The sequence below is a fragment of the Mytilus californianus genome, unplaced genomic scaffold (genome assembly GCF_021869535.1).
Source record: "Mytilus californianus isolate M0D057914Y unplaced genomic scaffold, xbMytCali1.0.p SCAF_7, whole genome shotgun sequence".
Lineage (NCBI taxonomy): Eukaryota > Metazoa > Mollusca > Bivalvia > Mytilida > Mytilidae > Mytilus > Mytilus californianus.
Genome location: NW_026262723.1, coordinates 74,770,282 through 74,787,046, shown reverse-complemented (window position 1 = coordinate 74,787,046; position 16,765 = coordinate 74,770,282). Strand labels below are relative to the sequence as shown.

Genomic DNA, 16,765 nt, shown 5'->3' with positions numbered 1-16,765 from the left:
CTTGTCAAGCGTACGGATGTTCAACTCGGAGTTCAGATGGCATAAGCTTACACACTTTCCCGGATCCTGCAAAAAAGAAAGAGTTGTACCAGACGTGGATGATTAACCTTAACCTAACACCAACCAGCTTCACTCACAACAAGTTCAAGAAGGTGTGTGCAGACCATTTTGAAGCATCTTGTTTCGATGGAAATTTGATGGTAATTATGATTTTTTCTCATGAATGTTTTTATTGTTATCTCGTTCTAAACCTGGTTGAAAAGAAAACCTTGTTGAATGGAAATTGTCAGATTAATATAGTTCAGTATTTCTGCATTCATGCATTAGTAACCGATTTCTCGTTTTCATGTACACGTTTGGTAAACGGATAAAAAGTCACAAAAAAATTGTTGATAATTATTTGAAAATACAAGAGAAAAATCTTGAAATATTATCTTTTTATTACATATTTTCATTTTTAAGTTTAGGAAATTCATTATAAGCCTTAAAAATAAAAAGTTATTTGATTTTAATCATGCAAAGGATATATATTTCTTGGCACAATGAAGCCATGTAAGGTACCTAGCCACTTTGACATTTTGATTTTATAACAATTATTTGATCATTATTGATATTTATTGAATAAATTTCAGTTACAAACTTGCTTCAAATATAATATTTCAAGAACAAACAAAAAAAAACTAAAAATTTTAATTTATGTTTCATCGTTCAAAGAAAAATAAACACGAAACTGAATTATGACGTTTTGTCTTGTGACTTTCTGTCCTACATTCACAAGTTCAATGAAGTATGTTTTTGTTTTTAGGTGCTAAAAACGTATGTACACATATATAATATGTAAAGCATTTAAAGATTCATTTGTGTAATATAACAATGCTTTAAAAATAAGGTTTTATTTATATAATATAGAACCTTATGTAGTATAATTACAGATGCTGTTTAAACCCCCCCCCCCCCCCCCCCACTTTTTTATATTGTGATATATAAAAGGTTCAAGAGGTGATGGGTAGGTGGGAGCGTATGTCAACCCGGATTCGTGGGGAAACTTAATAGGTCTTATCGCCCCTCGTTATGCTTAGCTGTCTACTAGTACAATCCAGTTGCGTAGTCATAGAAGATGGTAATTTAACAAGTTAAGGCTAAGCAGTTTCGTGATAGAAAATGTCGACAGGTCGGCTAGCGATATTTGTAATGATTTATGGTCAATCGAAAAGGAGTATTTTTTTCTTCGTAGATTTATGATAACAAGTTAATATATAGGAATACATCTAGTGGGGCGGACACTAATTTGGAAGTTGTAAAAGCTTAAATATAATGAGATTAAAAGGTGTCTGTAGCGATTTTCGACTTTTTGAAATGCCATGCCAAAAACTATCTTTCATATGTAATACATTTTATTCATTTCGGGTTCTTCCTAATTTGAATTATTGCCAGAGGTCATGTAAAAGTGTCACATTCAGGTATTCTAGTGACTTCCTGGAGGGCTCATAAACTGGTGACATTACGCAGCTCTTCCCAGCTGAGTGACCCAGGTGTGCACAGGTAAAAATGTCATCGAAAATGCTGTCAGGTGTATTATACATCCTGTTTACAATTTGTGTCCCTAATCTGATTGAAATACACAAAACCGTACAAATATGAAATTAAGAGTTTAAAATTTATATCCACAGGCTGTCTAATTCTAACATGTGCAAAGACAGAAATAATTAGACCGTAAATTATTAATTTTGACTTCGGTTTCAAAATTAAGTATAGAAGATTATAAAATGATTTTTTTTTTAAATTTCAATTGTACAAGGAATTTATTTTTGTACACCATAAGTCACATAATAATTTGTCAGCTTGTTTTATTTGCTTAGCAAATGTTTATAATTAGTTATGATCTTGAGTTGTGATAAATAATTTAAGAAAAAATCATACTGCATCATTTTACAACATTGTTTTGAGTTAATCCTAGAGAATTTAACCGAGAAATTATGGGTAACTGTCCGCCATACTTTCTTGTCCTATTTCCAATATGAGCGGCCGCATTTACGAAATATTTTGGCTATTAGGAACTTTGCGTATACTTGGATTGAAAAGACATGCATGCACGATTATGACATCAAGATGATATTTAGTTCGTGGCCTGCATCGAGGACGTGCGGTAATCATTTGTCTTTCTGTACATTCAATTACTTCAATATAGGAGTTGTCATTTTTATCAATATAAGATTTTGAGAATTAAATGGAATGATGTAGATTTTTGGTGTATAAAAAGTAGGTTTGCTTTATTTTTGACCATTATTTTTTTGAATATGCTAAAGCAATTTTTTAAGAAAAAAACCCGACCTTTGTGTGCTTGTTTCGCGACAGAAGTTGGCCAATGTATATATATAGGTACAATTTACTATTTTAAATTGTTTCCCATGACAAACTTAGTATGGTTAATTATCTATTCGTGCTAGGATTTCACGTAAGATTAACATGTATAATTATAATGCCATTCCAAATTGATATACCTGGTCAAATAGTATATTTGTTGAACGAATTTACTTTCAAAATATAGTGCACAGAACATTTATAGTGATAGTATTTTAACGATATTTATAATTTACGAAGAAAATACCCTAAATAGTTTATTGCTCTCAAAAGTGACGAGCATTGAGTCCCCATGAATATATGTATTATCTTCTAAATTCTCTGCCTCGCACAAAAGTTGCAAGGTAAACGGAAAGAAAGTCACATAACTGATAGACCAACAAGTCGCAATTGCTTATAAAATATTATATATTTATATTAGAAATATATTGAAGTAATTTCTTTTTATATGACAAATTCATTTTACAGTTTCAAAATATAATTAATCTGCATTACCCTGCATTCAAAAGAATTTAACCCCGCCACATTCTGTATGTGCCTGTCTGGAGACTGTAATTCAGTGTTGGGTGTTTGTTACTGTGTAACATACATGTATTTGTTTTTTGTTCATTAGTTCGTACATAAATAAGGCCGTTATTTTTCTCTTTGAATTTTTTTTACATTTGTCCTTTGCAGTGGCGGCACCAGGATTTTGGAAATGGGGGGGGATAAGTAATTGATTTTCGCCGAGCGGAGCGAGGCGAAAAAATTTTTGGACCTTTTTTTGGCTAAAAAACATAAGATAAGTGTAAAATGCACTTTCTTAACGGTTCCTGACGTGGGGCATGTATATTTTATAGTCAAAGTGTAAGGGTTGGACATTTTTTATACTGTATTCTCCCCATTAATTGTCTATTATAAAATGATTGGATGGATCCAAAGCTTAGTATTAATATATTTGATGCAGAAAAGATCAGTGTGTTATTTCTAGATGCCGAATTGGTCATACTAGAGTGACACACGAGTATCTTTTAAAAAATGAAGATGAACCACAATTTGTACCTTGCAACTGCAAGTATACTATTAAACATGTTTTAATTAATTGTATTGACTTTGCTGATATTCGGAAGAAGCATTTCAATGTCAATAATATGTATGATTTATTTAATAATGTTCCATTTACAAATATTGTTTCATTCTTAAAAGAAATTGGAATATATTATAAAATATAAAAAATGTTGTTATATTTAAAACGATTTTAATTTTTATCACGTTATCTTAGTGTTGATTTTTATTTGTAAATAATCAATTTGCTTTAGTCTAGAATTTTAGTTTATTGAAAGACCTTTTGTCTGATTTTAAAAGTTGTTATAATATTCGAATTAGCTCTCGCCGCGATATAGCCTTTCTGTGCTAATGCGGCGTAAAGCAAACAATAATCAATCAATCAATATATTTGATGTGGGACTTGTCAGTAAAAAATGGACATGGAAAATATCTTTATAAGAAAAGAATTGTCGCATAAAAATTAAATACACGGGACATGGCAAAGTTCACGGTCTAGTATGATTAATCATTTTACAAAAAAAATAGTGCAAGAAAAAGGGGGCCGTACGCCCTCTGCGCCCCCTCTGGTTCCGCCACTGCTTTGGTGCATCTAACAGCAGTGGCTATGCGATACAGGCTGCGCTCATATAAGAACGCCGTACGGTGAACTAGAATTGTTAATTTAGGTGCAATTTAGTCTCTTGTAGAGAGTAGTCTCATCGGCAATCAAACCACATCTTTTTATTTTTTATATTGTATAACATGAAGATTTATAAATGATAAAATTGTTTGACACCATGTTACCAGTTATTCAAAAACAGTTTCAACAGCATTTAATTGATCAATATCAAATTTTATCAAAACATCTTAAATGATTTAGGAAACCTGTATTCGATTGATTTCTTAAGTATTATAGATAAAAGAGTTATAAACTAAAATAAAATGTCTTATTGTCCGTGACTAATTGTCTGACTTATTGTCCGTGACTAATTGTCTGACCTTTTTGTCCTTGACTTGTTGTCTGTGACTTTTTGTCCGTGCCATTTCGTATGTGACTTTTTGTCCTGTGACTTTGTTTCTGTGATACAGTCATTACAAAAGGGGAACTACCTATTCCCACTTGTGCAAACCCGTTTTCATCCCATCATGCAGTATACTATGGCTTTCCATACAATTTTTACGTAAGCATTTCTTCATTGCTTAGACTGATAACAGAGACTTAGCCATGTGACAGAAGTGAAAATAATGAGACAGAGTAACATATGAATTACATTATTATATTTCAGGGCAGGTTGATAGGCTTCACACCAAGAAAACGAAGACTGAAGTCAGATGCAGTACCAACAGTTTTTGCATACAACCAAGGCTTAAGAGATGACAATAATTCACAAACAAGAAAAAGAGTGTTGCATGAGGTAAAAATTTCACCATGTTCAAATCTTTTTGACTTATAAATGAATGCGATGTTGGCAGATCAAAAATAAATATTTCAAAGGAAGTGGAGTACAATAACAGCTATTTCATACTAATTTTTAGGAACCTAATTTGGTTTTTGCTTCCAAATATTTAATTAATGACATTAAAATAGAAATGTTTTAACTAATTCTAGCGTAAAAACACAATATTCTACTTCCAGACACTTCCACTTCATTTTAAATTTGGTAAAATGTGTCTCATTGACAATCGTACCACATTCTTATTTATATAAAGCAACTTCAAGTCTTAAAGGTTTGACTACATACCCCGGTTTGAATAGTAGAACAGACTAGTTTCATTTTAAAAATTACCAATGGTCTTTGTACATCTATTATCATTGCCTTATAATGTTTTACTTTATTCCAACAGATGCCACTACCAATTGACAGTGGGGGCAACGATTACAGAGGGAATTCATTTGTGACAGAAAGTAAAGGTATTTATAGACACATATTAACTCCATATGAAAATCTGCAGGAACTATAGATAAAACTTCCAGTACTTGCATGCGAGTCTAATTGAAATGGAGAGGATACATGTTTAATTATTATTTTCATAATTTAAAACAAGTTAACTTATTAACCAACTGTTGTGATAACAAAGACTCCGAAATGAAGCTGGGTGTACATATGTCTTCTTCTTGCAAGAAAAAAAAGAGAAAGAAAAAAAAAATTTAAAAAAAATAAAAACGCACCTAGACTCGTGTCGATATAGACGTCCTCGTGTGTTCACGTTGGAAATCATCATAATACCGTCATTCTATATATTCATTTTTTTCTGCATTGTATACTTCGAGTTTAACTACTATATAATGTATTTATTTAATCTGTAGTCACGTCTTGAACATGCATGAAATATTTGCCACTTGAAGCGAGGTAACCAACAATCAATTATCAATCTGACGAACGAATTCCTGATGTTTATTGTGTTGTAGGTGTAATTTTTTAGAAATTTTCAAATGTGCAATTTTGTCTTCGAACTAACTTTGGTAAAATTATTTCAGAAAACAACATTCCACAGAAAAAAACCAGACATGCTGTGAAAGCTGTAGGGGAAAAGGTCGATGTATTGGTAAGTATTCTTAGCTTTTTTTTATTTCACAAGGTAAAGAGACCATTTCATAGATGTTATGGTAATAGATAGTCAGTAGGTTTTTTGATTGGAATTTAATTTTTCTAACTTTTGAAAATACTGACATCTTCATGCATCAATATATAATAGGTCATATGCCTCCTAGAAATTATGTGTTTTTGGCTTGTCTACAAATGCTGAATGAACCATGATATATGAAGAACAAGTAACATTTCTGATTCGATTAAGTAATGTCATTTCTTGGTACTGAGTGTGCAATCCTCTTATGTATAAAACCAATTTAGTTCAAACACAACTAAGGAGTATTCAACAATTTGACTGAAATAGATTTGGTTTATTTAAGTTTCTTTATATTTTCTTAGTATTTCCGTCATTGAAAGTGTGGAAAAAGTGTTATGCATATCGGTATTATATTTTTTTTAAATCTGAACCTCAAGGCACTATGCAAGTTGAATTATATATATAAAAAACGAAGATCCTTGATGTGGTATCATTGCCAATGCGATAACAGATCACAAGCTACCAAATGACATAGAAATTAACAACTATAGATCATCATACGGCCTTCAACACCGAGTAAAACCCATATTGCATGTCAACTTAAACGCTTCGAAATGAAAAACAATTCAAACGAGTATGGTAATTTCATTTTATATCCCCATTTTCTTTACAGTCGAAACCATTAATGGTTGACGTCGGGGTTCAGACATTACCACAACCACAACTTCAAACTGACAACGATTTCGGTACATCCATGACAAACCACAGCTACTTACAGGTCCCTATCTCCTCATCACAACCACTTGACACAGCTTTTATTACTTCGCCTCTGAAAGACCAGGATGCATCCGATGCATCCACGCCTACACCAACATCCAGCCCAGAGAAGCCCGACAGCGACTTATCGTATGTACCTAGCGACGAATCCCGAGACTCAAATCAGTCATCCTCTTCTGACTCCTCGCAACACATCACCACAGAACCTAAGGTTATTGCGTTTGAGAGCTGCCTGAAGTCATTGTTTGCACGAGTTATTTGCACAGACTGTGGAGAACCGATTGCTGCTGACGAATCCGAGATAATCTATAACGGTACTGCCATGAAAGTAAAGTTCCTATGTATGAAAGGTCACCAAACTTCGTGGGAGTCACAACCATTGGTCAACAATAAACCTGCAGGTAATATGATGGTGGCTACAGCTATTATCCTGTCCGGTGAAACCTTCTCAAGAGTATCTCACTTTGCCGAAATACTTTCACTAAAGTTTATTGGATCAACCCAATTTTACAGCTTACAGAAAGACGTCGCCATCCCTGCCATTGACCGCTATTACACCATGCAAAGAGACGTCATTCTGCAACAACTACATGGTAAACAGCTCATCCTTGGTGGAGATGGACGCTGTGACAGTCCGGGCTTTTCAGCAAAGTATTGTACATATACGTTCATGGACTCAGCCACCGGCGTCATACCAGACTTCAGTTTAGTTCAAGTCTCCGAGACCACATCATCAAACAAGATGGAACTAATAGGATTTCAGCGGTCCCTTGCCAGCATTGAGGCTGCAGATCTTACCGTTGGAGTCGTAGTTACAGACAGACATGTCCAGATCCGCAAAGCCATGGCAACAGATCACAGTGACAAGAAACATCAGTTTGACGTTTGGCACCTTTCAAAGTCAATAAAGAAGAAGATCTTAGCCATAAAGCCAAAGAAGCTACTAAATGAGGTTAAGCCATGGATCCCCTCCATCTGTAATCATATTTGGTACTGCTCCCGACAAGCTGATGGTGATCCTGATAAACTTGAAGAGACATGGAGAAGCCTGCTTTTTCACATTTCCAATAGGCACACCTTTCCTGGGAAGATTGTGACACAATGTGGACACCCCCCACTGAGCCCTGATGATATAAGGAAAAAGAAATGGTTGAACCAAGACAGCCAAGTATATGCTGCTTTAGAGAAGGTTGTCACAGACAAGCTTATTCTGCGGGACATACGTCAACTAGATCTTTTTTGCCACACAGGAGCATTGGAAACGTACCACTCCATGATGCTGAAATACTGTCCCAAGCGAATCGAGTTTGAATATGCATCCATGGTTGCCCGTACTCAGTTGGCAGTGGTAGACAACAATGTGAACATCGGAAGAAACCAAAAGACCGATGCCAATGGCAAACTGTCTTTCGCAACCCGATGTCCCAAGAGCACTGGAAGGTGGACGGCCCGCAAAATATACGAAAAGAAGGATTACGATTTCAAAGCCGATATATTACAGTTTGCAGTCACCAGCCAACAGGAGGGAACCAACAGGAAAACAATTCACCAGCTTAAGTCACTGTCACTGCCAGCAAACATAAGCAAGGACCCTGCGCCGTGTAAGGAAGACCTGGTTGACGATCACAGGTCTCGCTTTTCTTGATCAAATATCTGACAAATTGACAGTTTGTTGAGCGTGATGTTGCATTAATTGATCAACTATCCCTATTGATGCTTTTATTTTTTTTTATATGAAGTCTTATAAATATATATGTATAAACAAGTTTAATAGAGGAAAGAAGTGAAAGTAGTCATTGCTTAATTAGAGGAGATCAAGAGGGGCAGATGGAAGAAAGATGCAAGCCGAAAACGTTTGTGTAAGACTTGAATTATTTTCCATTTGTAATATCTATATTTTAATCATGTACCAAGTCGAATTCCTTGCTTTATTGAAGTAAGTTTCTGGATAGTACAAAATCCGTACATAAATATATATACATGTATAAATAAATTCAGGAAAGTAGTGAACAAAGTCTTTGTAAAATGAGAGGAGATCGAGAGAGTCAGATAGTAAAAATATGCAAAATGAAACCTTTGTGAGAGACTAAGTATTTACCTTTGTAATATCTTTATTTGAATCGTGTACAGTATCATAATTCGTTGATTTATTAATGTTAGGTTTCTGCATCGTATAAAGTTATAATGTAACATGAATAACTATTTGTGTGTTAATTTGTTATTGATTGTGTCAAAAAGAATAAACCTGTATGAAGTACTTCAAACTCTATTGTCTTTCCAAAACGTTTGAGCAGTATAACAACCATAAACGATATAATTACCTCCATTAAAATATAAAATAGAAAATGTGGTATGATTGCCAATGAGATAACTCTCCACAAGAGACAAAATTTCACAGAAATACTTAAGCAGCTATAGATCACCGTACGGCCCTCAACAATGAGCAGGACCAATACCGCATAGTCAGCTGTAAAAGGCCACGAAGTCACAAATGTAAAACAATTTAAACGAGAAAACTAACGGCCTCATCAATGTACAAAAAATGAACGACAAACAAATATGTTACACAGCAACAAACGACAACCAATGATTTGTAAGTCATTTATAAAGGTAATATGTATAAGGGTGAGAGACAGGCCCGGAGACTGGTCGACCGATTAACGTATCCGGGTAGAGTGGCATGTTCTCTTACAAACTTGTTACCTTGTGCAATAGCATGATAAATTTCCAATATCCAGTTCCATGGTCTTGTTTGTAAAAAGGCGAAAGATACCAAAACGGATAGTCATATTCATTAGTAAAAAAACATACTGACAACGTCATGGCAAAAAATAACCAATAAACGATCAAAAGACAAACAAAGGGATAAAAAACACATCATAGAAAACTGGTCTAGATTGCTCACATAGGCGGATCCAGGGGGGGGGCTGTTGGCCCGGCCCCCCTTTTCGTGGGAAAAATTTTGTTGATTATATAAGGAATCACTGAAGCACGACTGGAGCGGGCCCCCCTTAGGTCAGTCAGCGGGCCCCACCTTATGAAAAGTTCTGGATCCGCCACTGGCTCAACACAAACCCCACCAAAAACTAGGGATGATCTCGGGTCAAATCATATCAACTTTCCGTGGTACTGTGGTAAACCAAACCTTAATGTTATATACAACAAGCAATCTATAAATTAGACATCAAAGTGAAAGAATTCATATATAGGTTTATTAATACGCAAATAATAAAATTAATCTGAAACATTCTGTGAAAAATTGTATTGGTTAATCGTTTAAATGTCAATTTTAGAACTATTCAGAGTCTGACGTGTCACTATCACATTCTTTGAATCCTTCGTATACCCCATCCAGTGACGGAAACTCTTTTCTAATTATGTTAACTACACAAGCCGGTAGGATAATTCTGTGTTTCTTGCCAAGTGGTTGACCTTTCCTGACCCAACAAACAAACTGACGATAAGCCATTAGTCTGCTTTGCCTGTGAGTAAGTGCGTCTGGAGCTCTCCCTCTATGGCGCTTGTACCTCAGGAAACTAATGTAGCTTGTTTCCAGAACAACGGGGTTTAGACAAACTATTCTAAAATCTGTATTTTCAGTGACACATTCACCAAATTTCATTTTTTCGTCAAATAGCGTAAATTCGTGGCAACAGAAACATTCCGCCGGCAATGGCATGACTATACAGTTTGTACATGAACACCAATTGGTGTCAAACTGGCGAGGGTTGTTTATAATATCCTGCTGTCTAGAATTTTCTGCAGCTTCAATTTGTTGGAGTTCTTCTTCAGTGTACTCTGGTTCTAATATGTACCCAAATTGACCCCACTCGTCAAAATTTGCCTCACTTGGGGAGCTGGATACACTATCAGAACTTTCACTCTCTGAACGAGACATTTTAGCTTAATAGTATAGATTTATTTAAAGGGCTTTATATATAAAACTTTTTTATTCTTACAAAAACAACCACGTTCCAATCATAAGAAAACAAGAAATTGAGAAAAAGTTAATTGAATAAGTTAATTCGACGTCTTTTGATCTAGTATAAAAATTAGCTAGAAGTTATTCTTTATAATTTGATGAGCTTGTGTATTTATAACAATGGTGATTCCATTATTGAAATTCCAGGTTATCCAAACTAATATTTGTGTATTCATGTTAGATTTTAAAGGCCTCGGGGTTGAAACCACACATTGATTGAAATAAAATAGACAGCACTTTGCCAGATTTAATCACAAAGAATAAAAAAAAAATAATAATTTTTGTTCGTAATTATTCGATTCCATTCCAATAAGACAAAGTTGACTTTTAAATTGTTCTGTCAACTTTTTTGATATCTTTGTTCAAATAGCTGAAGTATTAGTACGTGGTGAGAATTGAAAAAATTGATAAGTAGATTAATTCCTGAATATGTAAATAAAGATCGCTTTGGACGGACCAAATTATGTAATTGCAATTGGTAATTACTATCTATTTCAAACATTCAAGGTCACCGATTCTAATTTAAAATAGTACTATTTTTTATTTCATTTACTCGTGTTTATAAGGACATTATTATTCATAAATTCATTCAATTAAATTAATTCAGTATTTCATTGTTACAAAAAGTTTTCAGTGTTCATAATACATTTAAATTGAGCTTATGCAAAATATTAAAATTCTCCCGTTTATCATTCATACGAAATGTTGTTCACACCTGGAACGGTGAACCGTGACGGCTTAAATTCACTGAGTAAAGATCAAAAGATTAGAATTACATAATGCTAATCTTTTAATTAACTGGAATTTAACCACGCATTCAACAGGTAGTCACTAAGTGTCTCAGTACAATACACATTGTATTTACCCAGTACTATCGGGAAATGTTTGCTAGGCTGAAGTAAAAGGTCAGAATACAAGCATGTAATACATTATCAGATAAATATGTTTGTTCAAAGTATCCGTCGGAAAAAAAATCATAAAAATATTCTATTGTATGATTTACTTTTATTACTAAAATCATATCAGAAATCCTTAAATATAATTAGAACATTTTTAGTTTTAAAAGTTGCACGGCTGACACTTTACTTTCTTAATTATTAGTTGGTTAATGGCTACACCAAAAATCGTCGATGCGCTTTAAATCGCGTTATAAGATGATTAACGAACAAGACTTAAAATGAGATTATTTCCACTCCCGGCATGCAAAAAGACTTAAACTACGTCACATAAGTCAGGAAGTTCGAATAAATTTAATTAATAATTCCCAATTTTCTTCTTTATTGGTGTTCATATCCAGATAAAACTTGGTGAATATGTTTTTTATGGTATTATGAACATAATTAGATGATAAGTAAAAAATCGCGAATTTTCCCTTTAATGACTTACCATTGGTGGTTCATCTAAAACTGCCCTAATCAAAAATTTTAATATGTAAACTTAGAAAATGTTTTAGTCAATAGACTATAATTTAGGGAACAGGGCCATATAATATCCATGGAAATGAGAAATGCCAATGCAAATTCAACTGTATACCAAATACCAGTGGCTTAGAATAAGTAGTTCCCTTTAAATTGTCTAAAACACATACTTTAACATGTAAACTATGCAAAAGTTTCAAAATCAAAAGACAATGAGACAAGACTGAGAGGGGTGAGATCATATTATCTCCTTTGCAATTGTGGCAATGATAATACAACTGCTTACCAACCATCAGTGACCAGCCACTTAAAGTTCCCCTATCACTGAGCTAATCACAAACTAATATATTGTTGTTGCTACCAACTTACTTCTGTATCTTATGATCCCTCTAATGCATTTCCCACATTCTTTACAACGAAATCTGGTTGTTGTATCATATTTCTTCTTTATGGGATCCAAATCAGGGTCCTTGCTGCCTACTATTGCACTGGTGTCCTGTTGTTGGTGTTTAGATTTGACTTCTTTTGGTTTCCAGTCTGAATCATTTTCTGTAATTTAATTTCAAAATATTCTTTTTTTTTTAACACTTGCTTATATCATCAAATTATCAAATAAACTGTTATCACAGAGATATGTCTCACCTTTTTGTATGCAAATGTTGAAATTGAAATAGCAATACTTTAACATGCAAGTTATGCAAATATTCAAAGTCAATGAACCATGACTCAAGGAACATGGCTGAACAATCTCCATGGAAATGAGATGTGCCAATGTTAATACAACTGCATACCAAATACCATTGACTAATCATAAGTCGTTCCCTTTAAACAAACCTAAACACAAACATTAACTTGTAAACTATGTAAAAGTTTCAAAGTCAATGAACCATGATGAAGGGGTGGGGCTATATAATCTCCATGGAAATAAGGCTTGCAAATGCCAATAAATTTGCATACCAAATATCATTGACTTAACATTAGCACTTCATCGTAAACTGATTTAATCACAAACTAATACATTTTAACTAAGCAAATGTTTCAAAGTCAATAGACCATGACTGAGGGGGATGGGGCCAAATATTCTCCATGGAAATGAGATGTGTTAATGCTTATACAACTGCATACCAATTAACATTGGCCTTCCACTAATGGTTCCCCTTGAACTGACCTATTCACAAACTAATACATGTAAACTAAGCAAAATTTTCAAAGTCAATAGACCATGACTAAGGGGGCGGAGCCAAATAATCTCCATGGAAATGAGATATGCCGATACTTATACAACTACATACCAAATATCATTGACCTACCACTAGTGGTTCCCCATAAACTGACCTAATCACAAACTAATACATGTAAACTAAGTGAAAGTTTCAAAGTCAATAGACCATGACTGAGGGGGCAGGGCCAAATAATCTCCATGGAAATGAGATGTGCCAACGCTTATACAACTGCATACAAAATATCATTGACCTACCACTTGTGGTTCACCATAAACTAGACCTGATCACAAACAACTAGACCTAATCACAAACTAATACATTGTTGACGCCGCCGACTCCGATGCCGGAAACAGCATATCTAGGTCTCGCTTTTTGACTCCGTCAAGGCGAGACAAAAACTAGGACTTCAAAGGCATATCATACAAAAAAGCAAGGAGAAGTAATGATGCAAAGAGAGAAACATTTTTAAAACCTTGCAACATTTTTCTTTACAAGTCCAATACCCATTTATTAAGGACATGCTATTCCGTAGTTTTAAGGCAAAATAAAAAGTTATTTCTCCAAATGTTTAATTTTTTGCAAGAAGCACATATCAAAATTTCTGTCCTGCAAAAAAAATACATGATTTAAAATAGTGTTAATTAGATTAACTTTCAATTTTTCATATAATCTGAATACCTTAGTAATTATTTTTTGTTTTAATGAAAACTGGTGTATTAGGATTGTTAATAAATATCTGTTTTGTTGGCTCATTCAGTTATCTCAATAAAAAAGCTCTATATTTGATTTAAAGCTAATATTTTACAATAAAATTTTATATATATTTTTCTTAATATCCTTAAATGTTATATTCTGTAAAAATGGTTCAACTTAAATTCAAGTTTTGGTGATGACTTATATTGCTCAAATACCACACTAACTATACCCAAAAAGTTTGAAAAAATACACATCTGCTGGGTCTGTTTTTTTGTGAAAAAAATTTATTTGTTTTGATAAAAAGGCTTAGGCCGTGATAACCAATATATTCAGAATGAATAAAAAGCTACCAATGTAAACTAAAATTATTCCATTGTGAAAAATGACAAGCATGCAATATAATCAGAGCCCAGCAATATAACTTTTTCTTAAAACCTTGTGAGAACATGACTTACCTGCTGTTGCAGTCATTTCTTCATTCTCTGATTCCGTTTCTTCATCGTACAGTTCTCCTTCCTCCTCATCATGCTCGTCAGATGGTAATATAGATCTGATGGCTGACAGTGTAACCTCATCAGAAACATTTCTAAGATACTCTGTCTGTGTTGGTCTACTCTCTACCATTTTGTTCTCAACTGCTATATCATGCTTTTCATGTTTATCTATATGTATATCTCCTGAGCCCTGTAAGTTATTATCAGATGAACAAAGAAGTAGAGCTTCTTCCAGTGGAATCATCCGAGATTCTCTAGTATCGACCACCCTTGATGAAGTATACCTATGTTCTTGTTTAATAACATCGTCCTGGCTACCATCAGATGTCTCCAAGGTCATATTATCCACTGATCCTTCATTTCCCATTTCTTCACTAGAATTTGTATGTGGACTAGCTGTATGACTTTTTGCCTGTTTATGGAGGACTGCCTGTTGATTAATATTCTGGTCATCTTCAACTAGTTGTTTACAGTTTATTATTTGCTCAATATCATCTACATGCTGTTCAATAACATCACTAGAATTACAAATCATAGTCTGTTCTTCTTGAGAAACAGATGGCTGGTTTCTGCTAATCTCATCCAGTTCTCCTACTTCTTCGTCCTTTTTTATAATTTCATTTGTCACAGATGTATCAGCGTCTGTATTTTCACACAATCCGGAATTTTCAATCTCCATCTCATTCTCTTGTTCAAAATGAGGCTGGTCATTTTCTGTCATTTCTACGAACTCACTAGAAACTTCTGTGTGATCATTGTCTGTCCTGAAACAATCTTCAGCTGTGTCGTCTAAAATGTTTTGATATCTATATAATGCAATTGACTTATGCTGCTTAGTTTTTTGCGTCATCTTTGGATCATCTTGCTGCAATGAAAAAATACTTTTAAGGTATTATTTTCAATAAATTACCATTTTAAAACACCTAATTGTCTTTAAAACTAAATGAACATTTATTGTAAATTGACTGTATGCTCTCTCTCTCACCATTTTCAGTCCATAGGAAATCTGAGATAACTGAAGCCCAAACTGTTCAATCGGTAATATGTTTTACAAAAATACACTGAGGGAACTACAATCAACTTATCAATGTAATTAGCATAATGACATAACAATGAACACTAGCAGTCCTATAGGTTAAGTATTTACTGTCTGTTGACATCCAAAATGATGATATGAAACAATTTTACAAATTGTAAGTGAAATAAGAAAATACTTTTTCATTTCTGATTAAATCGCTATGAAATTGTCAAAAGTTTCATGTTATCTTTTGGTAAAAAACATCATCTCCTTTATTGAAAAGTTTTAATCTGACTAAGGTCTATTACTGTGGATTCGTATATTTTTGTGAGTACCAATTTCTTGGATTGAGGAAACATTGTATTTTTGTAGATATTTGATTAAGTTGTTTTGCCAAAGTCTGCATACAAGCATATTATAATTTGTATTTGTATTTTATTGAACATCGAAATTTATGATTCATCTTTAGCCACAAAATCAATGAAAATTGGTATCCAACCAAAAATTATTAATCCACAGTAAAACGATTTTAATATTACAAATGAGAAAACATTCCAACAAACTCACCATAACTCTTATCTTCTTGTACAATGAAACCCTTTGTAGAAGATCATATTTTTTTAATGCAGCATTTCTTTTGACGTTTGCTGGTTTTGGAAGATTACAACAAGAGTGTACAAAATCTTCACAGTTTTCCTTCATGCCATTCCATATATATCCTTCGCTTAACATTTGTAATGTGTCAAGTTGATTTAAATGATTTCCACGTTCTATAAAAATGGTAAAAATTATATTTTATATATTATGTATTGTACCTTAAACTTGAACACAATTTTTAAGCTGATGCTATAGAATTTTAAATAAATTTTAAAGTTTTTAACTTGTTTCCTTTCATTTTTTCTTCAATTAAAGAAAAGATTTGCAACTTTTTTCTGAAACAAGATCTACTTTGAAGAAATATTTATGTCAATAAAATGCTTCACCCAGATATGAGACAACTTGTGAAGATAGAATGTATAAAGTTGAAGATTTTTATTTGCTACTTGAATCAAATTAAAAAAAAAACAGGATTTTTACAGCTTTTCTATAAAAGCATGCAAAGCAAACCTTTGATCAACTTGCTTGCTATGTTTGTCTGGATGTTTGTAAATAACAGGTAGGTAGTCTATTTCAGTCTGTTTACTATATACTGGAATTTGATT

General features: G+C 33.5%; 1 protein-coding gene across 1 annotated transcript in view; it reads right to left on the bottom strand.

Moving 5' to 3' along the window:
* Positions 1–16,765, bottom strand: part of LOC127708475 (uncharacterized) — a 48,928-nt gene that overhangs the window by 12,311 nt on the left and 19,852 nt on the right. Inside the window, exons 10-12 of the mRNA XM_052213350.1 lie at positions 16,131–16,333; positions 14,507–15,410; positions 12,502–12,681 (exon numbers count right to left, since the gene is read on the bottom strand). Of these exons, the coding sequence (XP_052069310.1) occupies positions 12,502–12,681; positions 14,507–15,410; positions 16,131–16,333 (1,287 nt within the window). The remainder of the gene's footprint in view (positions 1–12,501; positions 12,682–14,506; positions 15,411–16,130; positions 16,334–16,765) is intronic.